The following is a 21,792-nucleotide window of genomic DNA, read 5'->3' on the forward strand; positions in this document are numbered from 1 at the left end:
CCCCCAGCTTGGCTCAGGGCTGCTCCCCTTCCCTAGGCCAGCAGTGAGGCCAAGCCTGTGCCTGCCCAGCCTGCTAGGTCTGCATGAAGAGGTGGAAGTTGGTCCTGGTAAACTCCTGGTGGATGCTGTCGAGTAATTTGTCTGAGTCCTGGGGAACATCTGAGAGGACCTGCTGCCCTGGGATGCAGCTCTGCTCTGGGGTGTAGGTAAATGTGAAGGAGCTGGAGTAGATGAGGCCATCATCCCTGATCAGCAGGAGCGGGACCGTGATGGGATAGCGCAGCCACCTCCAGTCGCTGCCGAAGGCAGAGACATCAGGGACAACACACACGAGGGACTTGGGGCTCCTGGCAACAGTGCAGGAGAGGAAAACGTGCATTAACTGGGGAAGATCCTCTGCAGGAGCAGCCAGTAGTGAGTGACTGCACTTCTCCTCCATCCTGGAGCTCAGTGTGAGGCCTCCAGCAAGTTCCCTCTCTCCTCCCAGTCTTTCATTCCTCTCTGCCAGGGTTGCTTGGTTGTTTGCAGTTCCCTGAAATCCCTGTTGTCCCCCGCCCATGGCTATGCCCAGACTGCAGCCGGGGCAGAGAGCAGGCACCAGACTCATTCCTTGCTTGCAGTGCTTGTGCTTGCTCCTGCAGGATGGGCAGTGCAAGTGTCCCCAAGGTCTGCAGCCACATCCTTCCCAGATCTGCCCAGCGCAGCCCACACCTGCCTGCTGTTCCCTGCCTTCTGCCCAGCTCCCCTATCCATGTTACCTGTACATCGTCTCTGCTTCCACATCTCCAAACCAGACCTTGAGGTGTGCATGGAAATACTCTCCCTGCACCTCCAGCATGGCCACGTCCCCACCGCCTGTGAGCTGTGAGGGGCAGAGAGCGTGGCTGGGCTGTGTGGGTTATGAAGCCACACTCCTTCTCCCACAGGATGCTCTGCATCTTATTCCCACTCGAGAATGGGAGGTGCCACGGGGGGCAAGGGCTCAGGGGCAGGAGGCACGAGGCAGGGAGGTGGCACCCACAGGATGCTCTGCATCTCATTCCCACTCGAGAATGGGGGGCAAGGGCTCAGGGGCAGGAGGCACGAGGCAGGGAGGTGGCAGAGGGGGACAGCCCGAGGCTGTGCCTACCTGCAGGGCAGCGATGAGCGGCACGGGGCTGACGGGCTCGCGGACGCACGCCAGGCTCTCGCTGAAGGTGTACTCCACCGTCTCCGTGCTGATGATGGTCCAGCACGAGCCGTCGTTCAGCAGCTCCCTGTTGGCTTCCTTGGGGCAGGGAGATGCCTGTGGAGAGTGTCAGAGCTCCAAACACGCTGCAGGGGAGGTGGTGGGGAATGGGCTGGGATGGCTGGCTTCTGCTCTCAGTGTCCTGGTTCCAGCAAGTGACTGCTTTGCTTGTGGGGAAATGGGGATCATGAGTCCTTTCCAAAGACCTCAGTTACAGTGTCCCCACTAAAGCTTTGCCATAATTATTGCCTTAGTTTGGATGCAAGACCCCTCCCAGTGACACACTCCCCAGCCTGACGCAACACAGGAGCTTGCAGAGATTACAGCAAGCTCCCTGGGCTCCTCAGCTGCCCCTGCACTGCCATACCTGGAACTGGATCACCTTGTCTGTGGAGAGACACAGGTACATGCGGTCACTGCCTTGCAGCTGGAAGGCGCACTTGTGGAGCTGGGAGATGGGCTCATCCACGTCCAGCATGGCGTACTGCTTCATCACCTTCCGGATGATCTGCGGGCGGCAGCATCCCCGGCATGGATCCCAGCATGGATCCCAGCACAGATCCCCAGCATGGATCCTCGGCATGGATCCCAGCATGGATCCCCGGCACGGATCCTGGCACCGATCCCGGCACGGATCCCCGGCACGGATCCCCGGCACGGATCCCCAGCATGGATCCCCAGCATGGATCCCGACACGGATCCCCAGCATGGATCCTCGGCATGGATCCCAGCATGGATCCCAGCACGGATCCCCGGCACGGATCCCTGGCACAGATCCCGGCACAGATCCCGGCACCGATCCCTGGCACGGATCCCGGCACGGATCCCCAGCATGGATCCCAACACGGATCCCCGGCACGGATCCCGGCACAGATCCCGGCACCGATCCCTGGCACGGATCCCGGCACGGATCCCGGCACGGCCCCGCCGCTCGGAGCCGTGGTGCGGCCGGGTCTGTGCGCTGACAGCCGCAGGGTCGGAGCTTACCAGGGGCGGCAGGGTGACGCCGGTGGCCGTGCAGACCAGCTGGACCACGGAGCCGTAGCGGATGTACCCTTCCCGCAGGGGGAACTCGCTGCGGGCGCAGCGCTCCTCGGCTGCCCGGGGGGAGAGAGGCAGGGTCACCGCCCGGACAGCGGGTTAACCTCGCCAGGCACAGCTCTGGCCCTGCTCCCGCTGCTGCCTCACCGCTTGGAGAGAGCATCATTACCTGGGAACCCCGCCCGGGACTGCAGGATGGGGATGCAGTACCTTGCAGGGCAGGAATACTGTTGGGCTCTGGCCTCTTCCAGGCAATCCCTTGCTTGGATTTGTAAACATCCAGACCAGTACAGCCCTGGTCACAGCCCCTGTGCCCTCAAAGCCAGTGGGAAACATCCAGAGACACACCAGGAATGCTGGGCAGAGGTGAGACTGAGCCAGATTCCTGCACCCCCAGGCTAATTCCCATGCCTTTTGCCCCCAAAAACTGGCTTAGCAGGATGGGAGAGCCAGGGCTGGAGGCAGGCAGCCGTGGGCATGGTGGCATCAGTGTCCCCCGAGGGTCCTTACCCAGGTGGAGGGTGAAGGCTGCCCACTGCCTGGCGCTGGCGATGAAGGCTCCCCCCTCCACAGACAGGTAGCGGGTGCTGACGGTCTGGGAGCGCAGGCGGTTGAACAGGGACACTTTGGAGCCTGAGGAGATGCAGACTGCGGGGAGAGGTGGCTGGGTTAGTGCTTGCAGGACTGAATGATGGCTCTGTCAAGGCCAGCGAGGACAAGCCCTGGCTCCTGGGGTAGCCAGCAGCCAACACCCTCCCACTGCCTTCCCCTCTGTGTGAGTGGGGAGAGGCCCATGGTGTGGGGACCACATTGGCATCAGGGCATTACACCCCGTGTTGGGTGAGCCATTTGGAAATGAGACATCACTGTGTCAGATACCTCCTCTGCTGGGAGTTCCCACGGGCTTTGGGTCCAGCCTGGACCACTCCAGAGCCAAGCTGTGAGCAGAGAGCATCCCATGCTGGGCTGGCACCCACCTCCCTCCCCAGAGAGCCACTCACGGTCCGTGTTCTTCAGGGACTGCTTCTTCTGCGAGGGCTTGGAGATGACCTTGATGAGTTTGCTGTGGAAGGTGCCGATCTCCTGCCCATTGCTGAAGAAGAGCTTCAGGACCAGGCGGAAGTGCTTGCGCTTGTCCGTGTCCGAGATGTACAGCGCCTTGGCACAGCTGAACCCCTGCCAGGGGCACAGAGGGGCTGCCAGCAGCTCCAGCCCAGCCCCACCAGCCCTCCTCACCACCCCACAAGGACATAATAGCGCCCTTTCAATGAGCCCTGGGTTCATTTAAAGGGAGAAACGAGCAGAGATGTTATTACAGGTGGAATGAAGAGCTGGGGATCAGCAGAGGCTTTATTTACACTGGGGGCAGAGTATTCCTCATGGAAATGAATGTTCATGTGTGATTTATCCCACATAACATGAGAAATCACCCTGGGTTTATGGTTTCCCTCATCCTGGCCGATATGCTGTGCTTTAGCAGCAAGGCAAGCACTGTGGACAAAGGCTCTTTCTGTGAGGTTCCTGGCCTGCCTCAGACCCTGTGCTCTTCAGGGACCCCAAATAATGATTTTTCTCCTTCTTTTTTTCCTCCAATCAAAAGATGCCAGAGCTATGCTGAAGGATTTGAACTTTGGGATCAACTGGGGCATTTTTTAAGCTGTTTATCTACAAATGAAGGACCAGGCTTTCATTTTGTGACAAGCAGCAGTGCTGCTCATCAGAAGGAACCAGGGAAGAGGAAGTTGTGCAGATTTTGGGAGCCACAGGGCTGTAGACCTGAAAAGATGGTTCCAGAGAAAGGGATCTTTAGCCTGCCTGGATTGCTGCACATGCCACAACAGGCTGGCAGAGTGGGATGGGGAGAAAGGAAGGCTAGGAAGAAAGAGCTGTGACATCCTGAGGATGGGGAGGGTGTGACATCCCAGGGTGTGGGGTGCTGCTGGTGACAGCCCAGCCCCTGCAGGGGGGGATCTCCACAGCCCCAGGGAGCTTTACCTTTGCATCTGGCTGCTCCTCAAAGCTCAGCTTCTGGGTCTCCATCAGGCTGCTGCCCATGCTGTCCAGCCCCATGTACCCACACACCCGAAATCCAGCCTCTCCCACGTCCTTGGCTGGAAGAGACAAGGACAAGCACCTTCCAGCCCCGGCACAGGCTCAGCTTCTCCAGGAGCAGAGCATGACCAAGCCCCAGCCCTTCCAGGATCTGGATTTCAGGGGGCCAGGCTTGAGCAGGAAAGGAGTTTGGGGGGCCAAAACCAACATAAACAGACTCACTGTCCCCTATGCAGAGGCAGGGGGCAGCTCTCCATGGTGCAGGAAGGGAGGGAGGTCCAGGGAGGGCTGCTGCCCAGTGCTCACCTTTTATCTGCTCCTGCTTTAATTTCCATCCCGGCCCGCTCAGGTAAACACAGGGTGGGGGGCAGAAAAATCTGCAGAGACAAGAGAGCATTTTCTCACTGCACTTCAGCACCTGAAAAGGTGCTCAGGAGTGGCTGCATGGCTGTGCTGACAGCAGAGACTTTCACTGGGGATCACCAGCACTGGGGGCACCCCTGCACCCCAGGAGGCTCAGCCAGGGGCTGGGGACCCTCTGCCCTGCACCTCCTCCAGTGCCTGGTTCCAGCCTCAGCAGCTGCCACGTCTGGTGGTGCCACTGTGGCCACGATCCCACCAGTGACAGGATGGCCCTGGGATGGGAGGACAGGGAACCTGGCACCCCCACCCCCAGCTCCCCCAAAACAGGGAGCCATCAGAGCCTGCCCCTGCCTGACTGCCATGTGGGAGTTTCAGCAGGCTGGGAACAGAGTTTGCATTCACAATCAGTTCTGCAGCCCAGTGCAAATAAATCTATAGCCAGGAGTTTGGAAGCCCATTTTCCTGTGTTTTATTTGGGTTTCCACTGTCTTTGCACTTGTGTGAATGATGTAAATTCATCCTCTATTGATACTGGGTAAAGCACTAGCAGAGAAAACACCAGTGCAGGGGGTTGGATATTTGGAGCCCTGGAGGTACAAGTTTATTTAAACACCTCATCCACAGCACAGGCCCCTGACTCCCGTTATTAAGGAAAATGGCAGCAGCACCTTCAAACTTTAACCTGGGAGCTCTGTGCAGGTTTTTCTCTCCCTTTTCAGACCTGGCATCTGATTTTCACACTCATCCCTTGCACGGAGTCAGGAGCAGTGGAAAGAGGCTGTGATGAGAGGGCTCTCTCCTGGCTGGAAGACTCAGTCCTGAAATAACTTTTTTACCTGTGGACCAGCAGCCCCTGGCAGGAGACTGGATGTGGTGAGAACTTTGTAGACACAGCCAGCCCATCCCAGAGCTGTCCCCGGGGGTCGCTGGGGTCTGGGTGGTTCCACCTTGGAGGCTGAGCTCATCGCCTCACAGCTGTTCCACGCTCGGTAATAAGGGAGCAGTATTTATATCCCAAGGATTAATGGAGGATTAATTACATTGCAGTGCCGCAGTCTGACGTCACTGCCATGGAGTGGCAATTTTGGAGATTCAAGCCAGAACCTCAAGGTGTTCAGTGTGGGAAGGATTTTCAAAAATAGCAGCTTTTTGGAGACCACTGGCATTGGTGGAAACGGCCCAGTCCCTGCTGTGGCTGTGCAGATTTTAAGATGAGAGTTAGAGGGCAGTTAAAACTCTAGCCTTTCCTTCTTGGGGGTTGATATTTGAACAGAATCTTAACTTCTTTTACTTTGTATTTCTTTACTGCTGCATGGAAAGAACCTACCCACTGGGGATGTCCAACTGGGATGGATGCAGGGTGGAGCTAATCTTTTCCTGTGTTATTCAATTCATGGGACTAAACAATGGCTTTGGATGCAAAGATGTTATGTGTGAATGCAGATGGGATAATTTGCTTCACCAGCTTAGATCTGTGAAATCCAGTAAGGCTGAAATCAAGCTTTAGGTAGCTGGGTTTAGAAGTGGCTATCAGGGAAGCTGGGGCTATCTCCTGTGGCAGCAGCTCTGTGGCTATAGAGAGAAACACAACTTTACCAGGCATCGTTCTGGGAAAGGCTGTGAGAAGATCAGAGAAAAGAATGAGAAACAATTCTTATCTTAACTCGCTGCACCTGGTATTGTGAACATGTGGAATGTGTTATGGAGATTGGTTTACCAAAGAGTGGTTTCTTAATTAGCCAGTGGTGATGGTGTTTTGATTGGAGGGCAAATTAGGTCAACCTGTAGCAAACTAGGATATAAAAGCATGGGTTTCTTAATAAAAAATAATCAGCCTTGTGTGATAGATGGAGAGTATGTAACTTATTGCCTGGTCTGTGGTGCTGACAGTCTCCCACCTTTTCTCGTTGCCGTAGGACTTCTGTGCCACTTTGGCGTGCAGGATCAGCACGGTCTGGTCTGCTGGCAGCTGCAGGTACCTCCTCACGCTGTCCTGGAGCACGCTGCCTTGGTACGGGCTGGGTCTACGAGACACAATTTCCCTGGCACTGTGGCACCAGAGCCAGCTCCTGCCCAGCCCTGCAGGGGCAAGGAGCTCCCTCCATACCCAGCCTGGTGGGGTGGGGAAGGGGGAAAGGCTTTCCCATCAGAAAGAACTGCAGCTCAGCTGCTCTGAGAATAGAGCTGGCATTGAAAACCAGAAAGTTTGGATAATGGAGTAACTGCTTCATCAGTTTGCCACCAAACACACACAGGGCATTTCTAAGACTTCCAGCCCCATGCAATGGTGGCTGTGCTCTAACTGATTATTAATGTTTGGGTTTTTGTTGTTGCTGTATGGGTTTGGGTGAGCTGGGAAGTGATGCTGCTGAGCTGTGAGTGCAGCTGGGGAGCAACTCACTGGCTTCTACGAGGGATGCTGGGTGAAAATAGATGCCTTTTTGTCTGAGACTAGGGAGTAGGTGGTTCTGCTGATTGTTTCTGCTCTATTAACTAGAAGGAGTTCCCAGGCACCTGGCATTTAACTCTGCTAACCCGGTAGGTTGGGTGTTAAGCAGCTGGAGAGAGATGAGGTGGGTCTGAGATGCCACCTGGGACACGTGTGCAAGGACTGGGGGGTGCAAGGGGGAGAGCTCTGGGATGTCAGCTGTGGAGGCCTTCTGTGGTGCACCACTCTCTGAACACCAGCTCCTGGCCTGCTGAAAGGCCCTAACTCTCTGAGTCTGGGACAGGAGCATTTCCTGTGTCTGGGATATTTGACTGGAGAAGATGAAACCAGAGGAGAAGGAAGAGGAGATGCCTGTGTAGTAGTCCTTCCTTGGCACATCTGTCAGTGTGCTCACTGGGAACATTGCCCCTACCGAGGGGACTCAGCCTGGTTAATGACTCTCCTGTCAGAGAGAGAGGCAAAGCAGCAGCCAGAGAAGGCTGTGGAGCCCCAGCCACAGTGGAAAACATAGGGCAGAGTAACTGTGGGAGAGCATCTGGGGGCTGAGGGCAGCACTGGGGGATGACTTGGAGGAAAAGGGGTGACACTAGGGGCATCAGCCATGGCCACCCAAGGAGGAACTGCAAGAGATCTGCAGGGGAGCATTCCCTTTAAATACAGTCTCTCTTCCTCTCAAATGGGCTAGAAATGGAGAAAAGTTGAGAGCATAAATGATCAGGTGTGAGAAGAGAGGTAAGTCTGGTCCTGCCATCACAAGGCAGGCTCCGAGCTCCTCTGGGCTTAGAGGCCAGAGCAAGCTCCCAGGGAGAGAAACTGCAGTCAGTCACCCCAAGCAACCTGCTAGAAGAGTTTGTCAGCTCTGTTCTTCACAGTGCAATACTTTAAAAAGGCTGTGCCCCTCACAGCTTTTAGCACCATGTTGCAATTCACTTTAAACACATTTCAGTTCCAGTTTTCCCACCTTTGGATGGAGCTGATGCTCTGCTGTTGTATGAGGATGAAAAACACATGTCCCATATAAACAAATACATAGCCAGTGTCTTCTCTGAGCAGTGCCATGGGGACCTGACACTGTGCACTGCACAGATGTGCTCTGTTAGGTTACCAGAGGGGCAATATAATCTCCTGCCCTCCTTGTTCCCAGTTCCTTATCCTAGGTGTGTTAGCTGGATCACTAGTAAACATAAATCACCAGAGCCCTGCCAGAATCAGATTTACAGCCAGGGCCAGTGTCAGTGTCACCCACAGCATTAACTGCTACTCTGTGCCTGGAAAATGAATGTTTTATGGCCATTCCTGACTGCAGAGCACAGGCTGCCACCAGGCTCTGCTCTTGTGGCAGCCCCAGAGCTGCTGCCAGCACAGGGCTCTGGGCTTAGCCCTGGCTCAGCCCACAGCACTCATGGCAAAGCAGGAGCAGCTCCTTTGCCAGGGCTGTACCTGTTCTCTCCATCGAGGTGCTGGGAGACTCCTGCTCCAACACTCCAGCACACTGGAGCAGAGCTTTAGCATCCAGTATCCCACCAGTGGCTGCTCCAGGGTGAGTCACTTAGCCTTGCTGGAGTTTCACTCCACTTTCTAGCCAATGAATAGTTTATATCTTTGCACAGCCAAAGAGATCCCATAAGAAAGTTATTTAATCTTTTTCCATAATGGCAATCTGCAGCTGTTTCACTCCTCTGCTGCCAAGCAATGGTGTGATTTCAGCTTTGATCCGCCTTTGCTATTTTCCCCTTCATATAAAAGCACTATTTGTGAATCTCTCAGCAAAACTCTGGGTTGGTTTTGGGTTTTTTTTTTTCTTTTTTTTTTTTTTTTTTTTGGTTGGTTGGCTCAGTTGTATTTTTTCTATTTTTTTTTTTTTTTTTTTTTTTTTGTTGGGTGGGCCAGTTTTTTTTTTTTTTTTTTTTTTTTTTTTTTTTTTTTTTTTCAGGACAAGGGATTATGACTGGGATAAATGTGGAAAGGTATCAAGGAAATTGGCCTGACCCTGGATGCTCTTTTTCACTAATGCAGTGTTAAATTAACTAAAACAGTGTAAAATGAGTACTGAACCTTGCTGGCTCCGTTCAGTAGCATTTCACCCTCAGTTTGTCAGAGACAACGGGCGCACAGCAGGGAAGAACCAGGCTGGGTGTGTGAATTTTTTCCTGGTGAGTCTCATCGTTCAGTGTGCTGTGTAAAATTAGGAGTATAGCTCTGGGTCCTTGTGTCCCAGCTGCAGTCATCTGCTCCATCCCCGTTAGTGCCACCAACGCAGTCACCAGAGGCCATCCATCCAGCTTGGGGTCTCCCTGTGGGGCTCCTCTGCCATTAGCCCCTCAGCAAAGTGTGGAACAGCCTGGCACGGAGGCCAGGCAGGGGCAGGGAGTGCTCAGGAGCAAATTGCCAAAAGCTGTGGATTAAGACGTGTGCTGACAGCGTGGGCAGCAGCAATGCCTGCCCTGCAGAGCCTCCCACGGCAGGGCAGGGCAGGGCTTGTGCAGGTATCACTGCTCCCTGCCATCCCTACGTAATTCCAGAGGCACGTGGGTCACTGCCTGGAGCTTATTAAAGAACCTTCTGGAACAATTACTCACGTGCTACTTACTGCTTGGAGGGGGAATGTGCATGCCAAAGGCAGTAAACAGATGGGAGCTCTTCAGATTTGATGTCCAGCTGGAGGAACAACTACCTAGAAGCTTGGCTTTCTTTTCTTTGTCCGTTCTCTGCAGCCTTTGCCTTCCAAATTTTGGGGCTAAATTGTGTCAGTGACGCACTCCTGAACAGTGCTTGCCATTCTGCCCACAGAGGCGACCACCCAGCATCCATCATCCGGTATAAATTTCTCTTCAGAGAGTCAAAGGGCTATTGCTGAAGCAGCTCAATATGCCCACTTGGCTCCTTCTGGCACCTACAGAATCCTCAGGGTTACAGAGAATTATTCACTCCTTCTGACATTTATTATATTAAATTATTAAAATGCTTAGGTTGTAGTGCAGTGTTAGTTCAGTGTCATGTTAGCAGCACCACACGGGCTGGGCTCTCACAGCTCTCACTAAAAGCTGCCTTTTCAGAGCCTGAGGTCTTGGCTGGGGCTCAGCTGCTCTCCACACAGTTGGGCATTATGTAGAAAAAGGGGGGGAGCAAGGGGGGATCCACCACCTTTCTCCTACACTGATTTCTGTAAGCCTTTCCCCTTCCCTGCTCAGCCTGGCACCACTTACCAAGGCTTTTCCTTTGCTTCAGGTCAGGATGTGCCTCAGGAGAGGGTGTGAGTGCATTTGTGGTGCATCTCCAGGGTGGCTCTGCCCTGCTGCTTGAGGTGGGAGAGACCCAGGGTACCCCGGGGGATTTGCAAGCCCTGGCTGAGTTGCTGTGCCCTGTCCCACGGGAAATGAAGCAGAAAAGGAGGAGTGCTCTGTGTGCTTTCCACAGGAGGCACACAGCTGGACCACCTTGCACAGGGCTGTTTCATGTGGGCACACAGGGAGCCCAGGCAGGCGCCGGGAGGCTTTGGTAGGGCTGGACCCCACAGTCCCGTGGCTGATTTTAGGAGAACTGATGTTTAACACCACAGCTGAAAATTATCCCTCTCCCTCCCAGCAGCAAGTGTTTAGGGGCATCACTCAGTGCTTTGTCCTGCCTCCAGCTGGGGAGTGCTGCTCCCTGTGTGGGACATGCCCTGCTCCACACATCACCTTCTGTGTGCACACCCTTGGGCAACCGCAGCAGAAGAAAAAGCGCTTTACAGGCACTGGGAGAAGCAAACTGCCCTCTGCCCTGCTCCTTTTCAGTTCAATGGGCTCCACCAGCTCAGTCTGCTGGGGAAGGGATCTGATATATTTGGTCCCCCTGGGAATGAAAGTACCCAACTCTGGAGACCAAAATACAATCCCAGCAGCTATTGTTTAAAAACTGGGTCTTCAAACCACCTCTTTATACAAGAGCTGTAACTCACAGTAACAGTGTCCCCAAGTGCAGGTAGCACTGAATTGAAATGCAGAGACCTAATTTGCTGCTTTTCCCCCCCAAAAAGGAGCTGTGGTTTGCCTCGCTCAGGACACAGCTGCCCTGAGGCTTGCTGGGGACTTGCTGCCACAGAGAGCAACTGTTCTTCCCTCAGTTTGGGGAAACCAAACATCCTAATAAAAAATATCCATTTTAGAGGGCTAGGTTATATTTTGTGCAGATCACGGGAGAAAACGCCTGCAGTGCTCTTGGGTATGGAGTCCAGGCAATGTTTATGCAAAAGGAAAAGCCATTAGAAATCACAGAAATGAGAAGCCTGCAGTTTCTGGCTTCCCTCATTTTTCAATACCTCCTTTAATCCAGACCAACCCAACCCACAGCCCTTGTATATGCTGGGGTATTTATAAATCCTGTATTTTCCTCACTGCACACACAAGTGAAATTCAGCCTTTTCTAGGCCTGGGGGATTTATCGACCACACCAAGGGCAAACAGCGGCTGAGAGCAGGAAGCATGGACAGCCTGTGGCATTGAGCTCTGCAGGGAGCAGGGGCCAGCCAGGGTGGGCACCCCAGCAGCACCAGCACCCCCAAAATGCCCAAGTTTGATAATACAGTACTGGCATGTCTGCTAGAAAATTCAGACAGTGGGGGTGATTTACTGGAGTCTCCTTTCTCTGCTCCTCGTGTGCAAAGAAGGGAAATGCTGTTAAAGCACCAAAACACAGTTCTATAAAGAACTAAAGGTGGTTCCTGACACCACCAGCTTGATCTGAGAGGTGGGGGAATGGGAAGATCTATTCCAGGGTTTCCAAGAAGCCTGTGCTGATGATCTCCAATGCACATCAGTTGACCTTCTTGACGGAAGCTTAACTTGAGGCTCTACACCCCTCCAAGCTCTGCTGTGCAGTCTCCTGGCTCAAACTCACCTCCCCACACTGCAGCCACTACCTGCTGGTATTCCTAAACTTCCAGGACACTGTAGGTCAAATGGATATTAAGCTTAGACTCTCCTTTTATCATGAACTTTTGAGTTTATGGGGCTCTCACATGTGTTCCCCCACCAGGGGAAGAGACAACAAAAGGGTAAAAAAAAAATTAAGAAAAAGAAAATAAAAATATAAAACAAAGACAAAAGCAAAAGGAGAAGAAATAGATAAAATAAAAAATGTTAAAAAATATTAAAAAAAAAGAACAATAAAATAAAGAAATAAAGGGGTAAAAAAGAAAAAAAAATAGAGAAAAATAAAGAAAAATGAAAATAAACAGCTAAAAGCAGCAGGCCCTCCAGGCCGGTGAGCCCGCGGCCGTCCCGGGCCGCGCACCCTTCGGTGCCGGTCCCACCTGCGCGCAGCTCCGGCGGGGCCGGGCCAGGTGGTCGGGGGCTCCGCGGGCACCGCCGCTCCTGCGGGGAGGACAGGAGAGGAGGGGGGTGAGCAGGGTGTGGGTGAGGTCGATCCTGATCCCGGTTCCGATCCCGATCCCGGTCCCAATCCCTGTCCCGATCCCGGTCCACATCCTGATCCCGGTCCACATCCCGGTCCCGGTCCACATCCTGATCCCGGTCCACATCCCGGTCCCGGTCCCTATTCCTGTCCCCATCCGGGTGAGGCCGATCCTGATCCCGGTTCCGATCCCGGTCCCAATCCCTGTCCCGGTCCCGGTCCACATCCTGATTCCGGTCCACATCCCAGTCCCGGTCCCTATTCCTGTCCCCATCCCGGTCCCAATCCCGATCCCGGTCCACATCCTGATCCCGGTCCACATCCCGGTCCGGTCCCTATTCCTGTCCCTATTAAAGGGGTAAAAAAGAAAAAAAAATAGAGAAAAATAAAGAAAAATGAAAATAAACAGCTAAAAGCAGCAGGCCCTCCAGGCCGGTGAGCCCGCGGCCGTCCCGGGCCGCGCACCCTTCGGTGCCGGTCCCACCTGCGCGCAGCTCCCGCGGGGCCGGGCCAGGTGGGAGCCCCCGAGTGCCCCCCGCCGGCACCGGGGCTGGACCCCCCCGCTCCCAGCGCTGCCCCGGGGTATCCCGGTCCCGGTCCACATCCCTGTCCCGGTCCCTATTCCTGTCCCCATCCCGGTCCCTATCCCCATCCCGGTCCCTGTCCCTGTCCCGATCCCGGTCCCTGTCCACATCCCGGTCCCGGTCCCGGCCCGGCCCGCGGGGCTGTGCGCGGCGCCGAGCGCTGCCGCGGAGGTTGGCAGCCTCCGAGGGGGCTTTTCCTCGGAGCGGGGCTGGCAGGAAGGGGAGCGGCGATCCTGGGCGCCAGCAGCAGAAAGCGAAGCCGGGAGGAGGGGAAGAGCATAACCCTCGCCCCGAAGGATTTTTCCTCCCGCCTGGGGGCCGGAGCCTTCCCGACCCCCGGCGCACGGGCTGGGCCCCGCAGCGGTGCCGGGGGATATTCGGTGGGGCAGCCGGGCACGGTACCCGCGGTGCCGTGAGAGCGATGTGAGCTCTTCCACTGTCGGGATGGCTCAGGCTGCCTGCCCTGCTCGCCTACCTGTCAGGCAGGTCCCTGCTTAAACAACCGAGGATCTCTTAGCAGAGAATAATAAGGTCTGGTACGCCTGGGCAAGGCGTACTGAGCAGCAGGTAATCGAGATCCTGCAGGAAGATAAGCTCAGAAGTGTACCCTAAATTTGTTTCTGCACGACTGGAAAATTGCTTCTGTGCATACTCGTTTGCACAAGCAATCACCCACCTTCAGCTTATCATTCCAACTGTTTCACAGGAGAAAATTAGCTTTGGGCACTTCTGTTCCAAGCAATTGCATGGGAAAACTTGTTTGGAAAATGAGATTATTGTGCACTCATCGTGTTTGTGTGTTCACCCACTCGAGTGAGCTGAGCAGAGCTGAGCAGATACACGCTGTGGTGGTGTGTGCTCTGCTGGGGATTTGCCCCTCGTTCTGCAGGGACAGCCTTTGCTGTGGAGCAGAGAGCTGCTGAATCCATTCAGGAGGCAGGCTGCAGAGTGGCTGAGGAGGCTGGCAGGGAAACGGGGCTGTCCCGTGTCAATGGAAGCCACCGTGTGTGCAGTGGGACTGAGGGGAGCAGGGGTCCATGAGAGAGACTTGTTCTCAGCCCCAACTCTGAGACAAGGCACAGGGCTTTGCCTCTTTTACTTAATCACACTGGATTTTTGCTTCACTGGAACCCAGATTATTTATAAAGTTATTATGAAGTTCTTTGGAAACCCTCCCTGTGGGACCCTCTGTAGCATCTCTTGACAGTAAAGATTTTTATTTTTCAAGGACAGGAGCAATGAATCCCAGGCAGTGAGTGTGCAGGCTCTCAAGAACAAGTAGAAACTGCATTTCACAAGCAGATTCTTGCAATCTCTGCAGGAATTCATTAGATTGCTGTTGTTATCAGCAAAATTTGCCTCTTTTGCTTAATCGCACTGGATTTTTGCTTCACTGGAACCCAGATTATTTATAAAGTTATTATGAAGTTCTTTGGAAACCCTCCCTGTGGGACCCTCTGTAGCATCTCTTGACAGTAAAGATTTTTATTTTTCAAGGACAGGAGCAATTAATCCCAGGCTGTGAGTGTGCAGGCTCTCAAGAACAAGTAGAAACTGCATTTCACAAGCAGATTCTTGCAATCTCTGCAGGAATTCATTAGATTGCTGTTGTTATCAGCAAAAAGCTGTGTGTGGGGAAATCTCTAGATCTCAGCCTGATATTTGCCACCAGAATATGGATAAATTCAGCCTCATCCAAAATGCAAACTTCCCTCTGCAAACCACGACAGATCTTGGTGTCTGCAGCAAAACAACACTTTTCATTGAAGCAGGCAGGGTATTGCTGCATCCAATGGGAAAAAGCTGTTGTTGATTTTTGTGGAAGTTGTAACTTTCATTTGTTGTTGAAGAATTAAAGAAACCATATGTGCTCAGTACAAGATGGGCTCGGGGGCTGCCCTGGTTGGTGGCTGCAGCAAACAGAGGAGCTGTGGCCAACAAGGCAGCCCGTTGTAGCAATCTGTGGTCACAGAAAATGTTTGTGCTCCCATTGCTCATAACATAGCGTTTCCCTTGAGGTTGGCATTAGGGGTTAAAGGTTTTCAAGAGAAGTCTTTGTTTAAACATCTTTAAAGTTTCCAATAGGGGCCCCTTTGTTCGCTCTGGAGCAGCGTGCCTGCCTTGTTAAAAACTCAGCACTCATAAAATGCCATTTACAAATGCCTGATGAATAGGGCTGAAACATGGAGGGGAGATAAGTAGCGTTTGTACCTACACACACACACGGGGCTTACAGACAAGCCCTACTGTGAGTGAATAAATGTGACCTAGAAAAAACACAGAAAAAGAAAAATAGATGGAGTGGTGCTCATAAAGAAACTTATAAAAGTCAGCTACTCCCCCTGCACCACTTGGGCTCTTTTGTGCCAGATGTCTCCTCCAGCCGAGCCAGGAGGCTGAGTGGCTCCTGACACTTGTCACTACCTCTCAGTAATCGTGTTTTCTCCACTTTGGGCCCAAACAGTAGCAAACTGAGCACTTGGGCTCTATCAGGAGCTCGTGCAGCTGCCATGAGGGCTGCACTGGTCTGCTGGGCAAGGGGACCCTGACTCAGTGCTCTCCATTACCTGCTGTGGGCTGGTGAGCATTGCCCCCCTGTAGGTACTCACAGCACAGATGTACCTTTGGGTGCCAGGTGATGTTTTCAGCTCTTAGAAGGCTTTGGTTCTCTCTTGTCTTGGTTAAATAGAAAGGGTTTAAAACCATATCTGTTAAAGCAGGAGAGGGTAGAGGTGTGTGCTCAGGAGACCCCAGAGACTGGGTCACAGCGATGGCAGCATTTCCATCTGGGATGCTCCAGACTGAGTCTTTTCCTGTGTCTGAATCTTTCTTGGTTCTCACACAGCTTGTCCTTTCTGAAGTTTTTTACTGGAGTCAGAATCCATCTTCCCCACCAATATTCTGTCTTTGCCTGTCTATCTGCAAACTTCTGATCCTCTCACCTTGCAAGCCCCTGCTTGCACACGAGTCCATCCCTGGTCCCTCGGGTGCCCCTCAGGGACATCCATGGGGCTCAGCTGCTGTCCCTTGCAGAGAGGTGTCAGTACCTTGGTTTCTCTCCAGACTTCAGCTTTTCTGTCTCTGGGCTATGGTGTGCTTTGCCAATGTATAAGTTCAGGAGTCTTGGAGTGCAGTTTGTGGACCATAGGAGTGCATGATCTGTGGCAGGAGCCAGTGGGAGCAGGTCTGTTGACAGCAGAGATAACCCCCTGTACAAGAGTCTCTGTCTGGGCCGGAAAATTAGGCAAGCTCCACGCATGGAAAAACACTGCCTTTGGGAATGCACAGCTCGTACACCTGCAGCTGGACTTGGAGGGCTTCCCCAAAGTGTCAGCTGCTCTTTAGCATGGCCAGGAGGGAGGCCACAGCCACTGCTGCTGGTGACACTCTCCTCTGGTGCATCGCCTAAGGGGTCCCAGGACAGCAGATCTCCTCTGCCAGAGGGACATGGAAGCTGTGAATTTAGGTGTGAGACATTTCCTGTGCTACCTTTGAGGTTCTCCCTGTGAGAAGTATCTACACAAAGCTTGCTTTTCTGTTCTGAGGAGGGACAAAAAGTCCCCGTGTGCCTTTCTGCAGCCGCCAAACGTTCCTCACTTTCTGCTTTTTCAATTAAACACATAGCAGGATGGGTAGGATAAAGGGGAGAGGCACAAGAATATTCTCCTGGCGTGTTTTCTTATGCCAACGCATTGAGTCACATCTCTAGAGTGAGAAATATGATATAAAGACTTAGGGAAGGAGGTCAGGCAATGAATCTGTGATTGCTGGGCTGGAATAGCAGGCGGTCTCTGTGGTTGTCTGTGCCATGTAAACTTCCTGGAGGTCAGCTGGGGATAGTGGTCCTAGCAGATCTGGGAGACAGATGTCCTGCTAGTAACTATCAATCTCATACCAGCTCTGCTGCATCAGGAGCTTAGCTGACAAATTCTGCACCAGCCCGGTAGCTAATCTGGGCCATGACTTTTCCTTTGTGGTTGAACATGCATATTTCTGGGGGAAAAAAATGCTAACACCTTCCTCCCAAAACAAGGACTTGGGCAATGGATTGCTGCGTCAGTTTCTGGATGGCCAGGACATCCTTCTCTCCAGAGTTTGAAGTCTCTTGGCCCAGCTCAACTGTCCTCTGAGGACCTGTTTGCAGAATAGCATTTGCTTTTTAAAGAGAGTCAATAAGGTGGATCTGTCCGCTGTTGATCACTCTTCATCAAAATCAGAGTACTCCAGTTTTGTTGAAAATAGCAGTTAGGAGCTGGGCTGAGTTTTCCTGTTGTGCAGCTCAGGGGACAAGTGTAATCTAAAGGTCTTGAATGGGACAGGGAGGAACAGAGAAATGGCACCAGCAGTCCTGAAACAGGAGCCATCTCTGACATGATTAGTGGAACAAGGAGATTTGGCAGATGTGTTTTCCTCTTGGCTAGATCTTTACCATTTTAATTTGCAAGGAATGTGGCTTTTATCTGTGGCAGCTGTGGCTGAAGCAGCCCAGGTACAGCTTGTTTCAGTGCAGGGCTGTGTGGGCAAGAGGCTTTCCTGCCAGGTGAGTGACAGAGCACTGGGAGGTCTTTTAGAGATAGATTGAGGCAGAGAAAGACCCCGTGTGCTGTTGTGGAGAACATCTAGGAGGGGATGCTCTGTCCATTGCTACATCCAGCATTTCCTTCCCAAGGGGACTTCAAATGTCATGTCACAGTATAAACCTGCCAGGACTTGAGTCCTTGAGCTGTGAGTCAAAGACATGTGTTACTGCAAAAGGACCTGGGCAAGAAATGTCTTCCTCCTGCCCTCCCTGTGAATACACAGGAGTGGGTCCCATGAAATGGGGAATAGGCTTTTGTGGGGAGCAAGCAGAGCAAAAGAGACGTTCCTTCTGCATCCAGCAAGGCTTTCCTGTTACAGCACTCCTGCTGATTTGCTCCTGTTGGGTTTGGAGCCTTGATGTGCTGTTGGAGAAATACAGCCTTGTTTTTCAAACAACGTGTCCTTCCAGGTGGCACTTGGCCCAGTGAAGCTGCCATGGAGTTGTAACTGGAGAGCTCTGTGATGTCCTGGAAAGAGTCTGCTCTGCTTCTCCCACATGTGTTTGGGAAAAACCAAGGACACATCAGTCCTTAAATGGGGGGAAAAACCCCTTTTGGGCTGGAAAATCTTGCCATTTCCATGGTCTTGATGTACTTGTTGTCCCTGAGTCTTCCTTGCTCTAAAAATTGCATTGCTGTCCTCTCTGATTTGCCTTCTGTCACCCAGCCGCTGTGGGGGATGAGCACTGAGATTTTGGAGCTGTGATTGAGTGTAAGGTCAGTGCTGCCTGTAAGATGGTCCTGAGGGTGGATTCAGTGCTTGTGAGCAACAGAGGTAGCACTGAGAGCTGGGCATCTGCAAGCAGAGAGCACCTTGAGATTGGGGATTATGCTGAGGGAAACCAACCCTTGGGCAACTCTCCAGGGGAGGGTGGATCCAGCTCCAGGCTCTCCCAGGCCTCATTCTTTCACTTGCAGACTGCTTGCAGGTCTTGCAAATACAATGTGCCAGCAATTCATCCATGTCTCTACAACAAATTTTGGCATGAGAGGTGCCTCCAGGATGATGTAAGTTGTCTGCATCTCTCCAGGTAGCTCTGGTTGCTTCACTGTCCTCTGGGGCAAGACACACTTCAGTCTTCCTCCCTTGGTCCCACATGCATTTTTGGGCAGCCCTTCTCTCAGGCATGGACAAGAAGGATGATGACTTGCTGTCCTGCTGAGGACATCATGATTTTTTCTCCCATCCTCCAGCTTGAGGGTGCTCTTGCTGTCTTTCTGCTGTTGTCCTGGCAGAACTCAGGTGTCCTAAGTGAAAGGACTCAGGGCTGGCACTCCTGGCCATATTTTTGATTGGATTTTTTGAAACATTCATCAAATAACACTGGTGGAATTGAATTTCTCAAAACTGCCTGGTTGGGTCTCTGCAAAGAAAAGCTCTGCAGAGCAAAGGAGGGTGCATGGAGAGGCAGATGAGGAGGATGAATTTCACCAACATTGTGTCTAGGGCTGCTCTACCATTGCCCAAGGCTTCCAGCACAGAAATAGGTGCTGTTAGCACGTGTGGCATCGGTGCCCTGCACCCTGCCACGTGTGCCTGGACCTGCTGTGTGTGCCTCCTCCTTGCACAGCCCTGCATGGGACAGCCCTCTGGCCTGGCTGGTGCTTGCTCACAGGCTCCCAGCTCTTCCCCACTCCTTGCAGCTCATAGTGATCCCCTGTCCTGGCTTATTGCAGGGCCTGGAGCCAGCATGGCTCCATAGCCTTGGTCCACAACCTGCTTTCCTCCTTGTGACACTACTGTCAGGGCTTTTCCTGGGCTGTGAACACACTGCCACCTCTCCTTTCCTATCTGTTTCATCCCTCTGCAGCTCAGAGAGCCCCATCCCTGTAACAGCAGGGAGGGCAGGAGCTGGCAGCATTCCTCACCTGCCCCCTGCCATGCCCTGTCCTGTGCCCTGCCCAAGGCAGGCTGTGCCCATGTCCAACCTGCCACCATCTGCATGAGCCAGAAGGGGAATATTCGGAGTATTTCTGTTAACCTGTAGCCAGGAGAGAGCTGCCAAGGAGGCCACGCTGAAACCTGAGGCGGCTGTTTTTCCTGAGACTCAGCATTTGGCAGGGAGAGCAGGCGGACAAGTGGTGGAGCAGGGAGGGATGCAGTTGCCCTGGGGAGCAGCATTGCTGGGGAAGGTGCCCAGGGAAGGTGTGCTGGCTTACCTGTTTGTCTCTGGGGGTCCATCTCCATGTCCTCCTGGGCTGAGATCACGTGTAGAGTGAAGAGGAGGTGACCCTTCTGTCCTTACATGTGCCTCTCCCCTTGGTCACCCTCCTTGCATCACGTACTGAGCATCTCCTCCAGCAATGAAGAGCAATAACTGTTTCTCCACAGAAATGTCAGGAATGGTCCCAGTGCCCTCTCAGCTCATCTGCAGGGTTCGGCTGAGCCAGCCCAGGCAGCAGCACTCGCCTTGCCTGGATCTTTTTTCCTTTATAGCTCAGTGTTATCTCAAGGTCTCTGGCGGTGCCGCCGGCGCTGTTTGCCTTGTCCTGCAGCACCTGCCTGCCAGCCGCTCGCTTCCCACCACGGCCCTCCCACCTCTGCACGGCGAGGAGGGGTGCTCAGGGGGGAGCAGTCCCTCTGCAGGGCTGCAAGTCAGCCCCAGGGAAGTGAGGGCACAGGGAAGTTGCCAAGTGTGGGATGGTGGGAGAGATGCTGGGGGACATCTGTCCCATCATCTTTGTTTCCCCATCCCTTTGCTGCTGGGGCAGGACTGGGCATTAAATTGAATCAGGGACCAGGACTCTGTCCCAGCCTGGTGTCTGCTGCCAGGACAGAATATGACTGAGCTGCCATGCCCTGCCCTGTCCAGGCAGCATCAGCCCTTCCAGCTGTGGGGAAAGCCAAGGCTTCATCCAAAAGCTGAGATGATGTTAAATATAGATCAGTCGTGAACTGGTTTTCTCCTTCTTGGTTCCTGGCCCAACAGCTCATTCCTCCCTCTGGGCTGTCTTTGAAACTCTCTGGATGCTGTGAGACACAGGCTCCATAGCAGCCTGCCACTGCAGGGAGGTGTGGGGAGAAGAGAGCTGCAGGAATGGTCTAGGTGGCACAGCTGTCCCAAAAGTATTTAGTGGTTTGTGAGTGCTTTCTCCCAGAAAAGAAGCAACGCTGGAAAAAGAATCTAATGAATAAATGGGGAAACAAAGCTGGGGGAGGAGCCCTCTTTGCCTCTCTGCTTGCTTGTGGTGAGGGGCACACGTGTCTGAGCAATCCTGGCCACACAGCAAAGCTCACTCACCCCTGCCCCCTGGAAAAGACCTGCCAGGCTGCTGTCCCTGCTCATCCCCTCAGCCAGAGCGATCCCACTGGTCCTGCATGGCTCTGCAGGAGCTCCTGGCCCTGCTGCAGTCACTGTGTCCCAGGCTGCTCCCGGGCTGGTGGGCTCTCCCCTCCAGGGAAATGCCACGTCTCTCACTTCGAGACGGGTGTTCTGGATCCCAGTATCCTCCAGTACCCCTTTTCTGTCCTCCTGATTCTTTAATGTAGTTTTCCAGGTGTGAACACTGAGTCTCGAGACAGTTTTAAGATGCAGCTGTGAAACCTATTATCAGTGTCCCTGCTATCAAAGACATGGTGTTCAGGGCTGCACGTAACCACTGAGCAATTAAACAGCAACCCTGGTGATGAATTACAGCTGAGACCTCCTGGGGCTAAATAAATACTGGCTGATAACTACCGATAAAATGAATTTTTGTGTGTTTTTTCTTAAAAGCACCCTTCCAATATCCATGCCCAATCCTGGCACTGCACATGTCCTGGAGAGAGCCACATTATCTGTGGCATTTCCATCTCTAGCACCTTGGGTTTCCAACCAGAGCTGGAATAAAAATAAACTAAAGAAATCTACGTCCCTGCAGGAGCCAGGAAAGACAACACGGAGGTGGGCAGGGAGGGAGAGAAGTGAGAAGCTGAGGTTTTGGGTAACAAGTTTAAATATCTTTTCCCCCACTGATTCCACCCTAAAGATATAAAAATACTGTTGAAGTGCAGGGTATCCCTTGGAAAAACCTTTAGGACAGGGAGAGGTGCAGAGTGCTGGTGGCAGAGTGGTGGGGAGCCCCAGGTGATGTGAAGGAGAGCAGCAGCTGGCAGTGCTT

At 53.1% G+C, this 21,792-nt stretch overlaps 1 protein-coding gene across 1 annotated transcript; it reads right to left on the reverse strand.

The window, feature by feature from the left end:
- Nucleotides 1-73: 73 nt before the first annotated feature.
- On the reverse strand, nt 74-19,879 carry RBPJL (recombination signal binding protein for immunoglobulin kappa J region like). Its single transcript, XM_041419211.1, has 13 exons — nt 19,852-19,879; nt 13,012-13,344; nt 12,427-12,487; nt 6,583-6,708; nt 4,628-4,698; nt 4,265-4,380; nt 3,271-3,445; nt 2,780-2,917; nt 2,216-2,325; nt 1,596-1,736; nt 1,130-1,285; nt 759-862; nt 74-347 (listed from the first exon to the last, which is right to left on the reverse strand). Exons 1-13 carry the CDS (start codon nt 19,877-19,879, stop codon nt 74-76), a joined length of 1,833 nt encoding a protein of 610 aa, XP_041275145.1.
- Nucleotides 19,880-21,792: the final 1,913 nt, after the last annotated feature.

Source organism: Onychostruthus taczanowskii, unplaced genomic scaffold (genome assembly GCF_017590055.1).
Source record: "Onychostruthus taczanowskii isolate IOZ18803 unplaced genomic scaffold, ASM1759005v1 scaffold60, whole genome shotgun sequence".
Taxonomy (NCBI): domain Eukaryota; kingdom Metazoa; phylum Chordata; class Aves; order Passeriformes; family Passeridae; genus Onychostruthus; species Onychostruthus taczanowskii.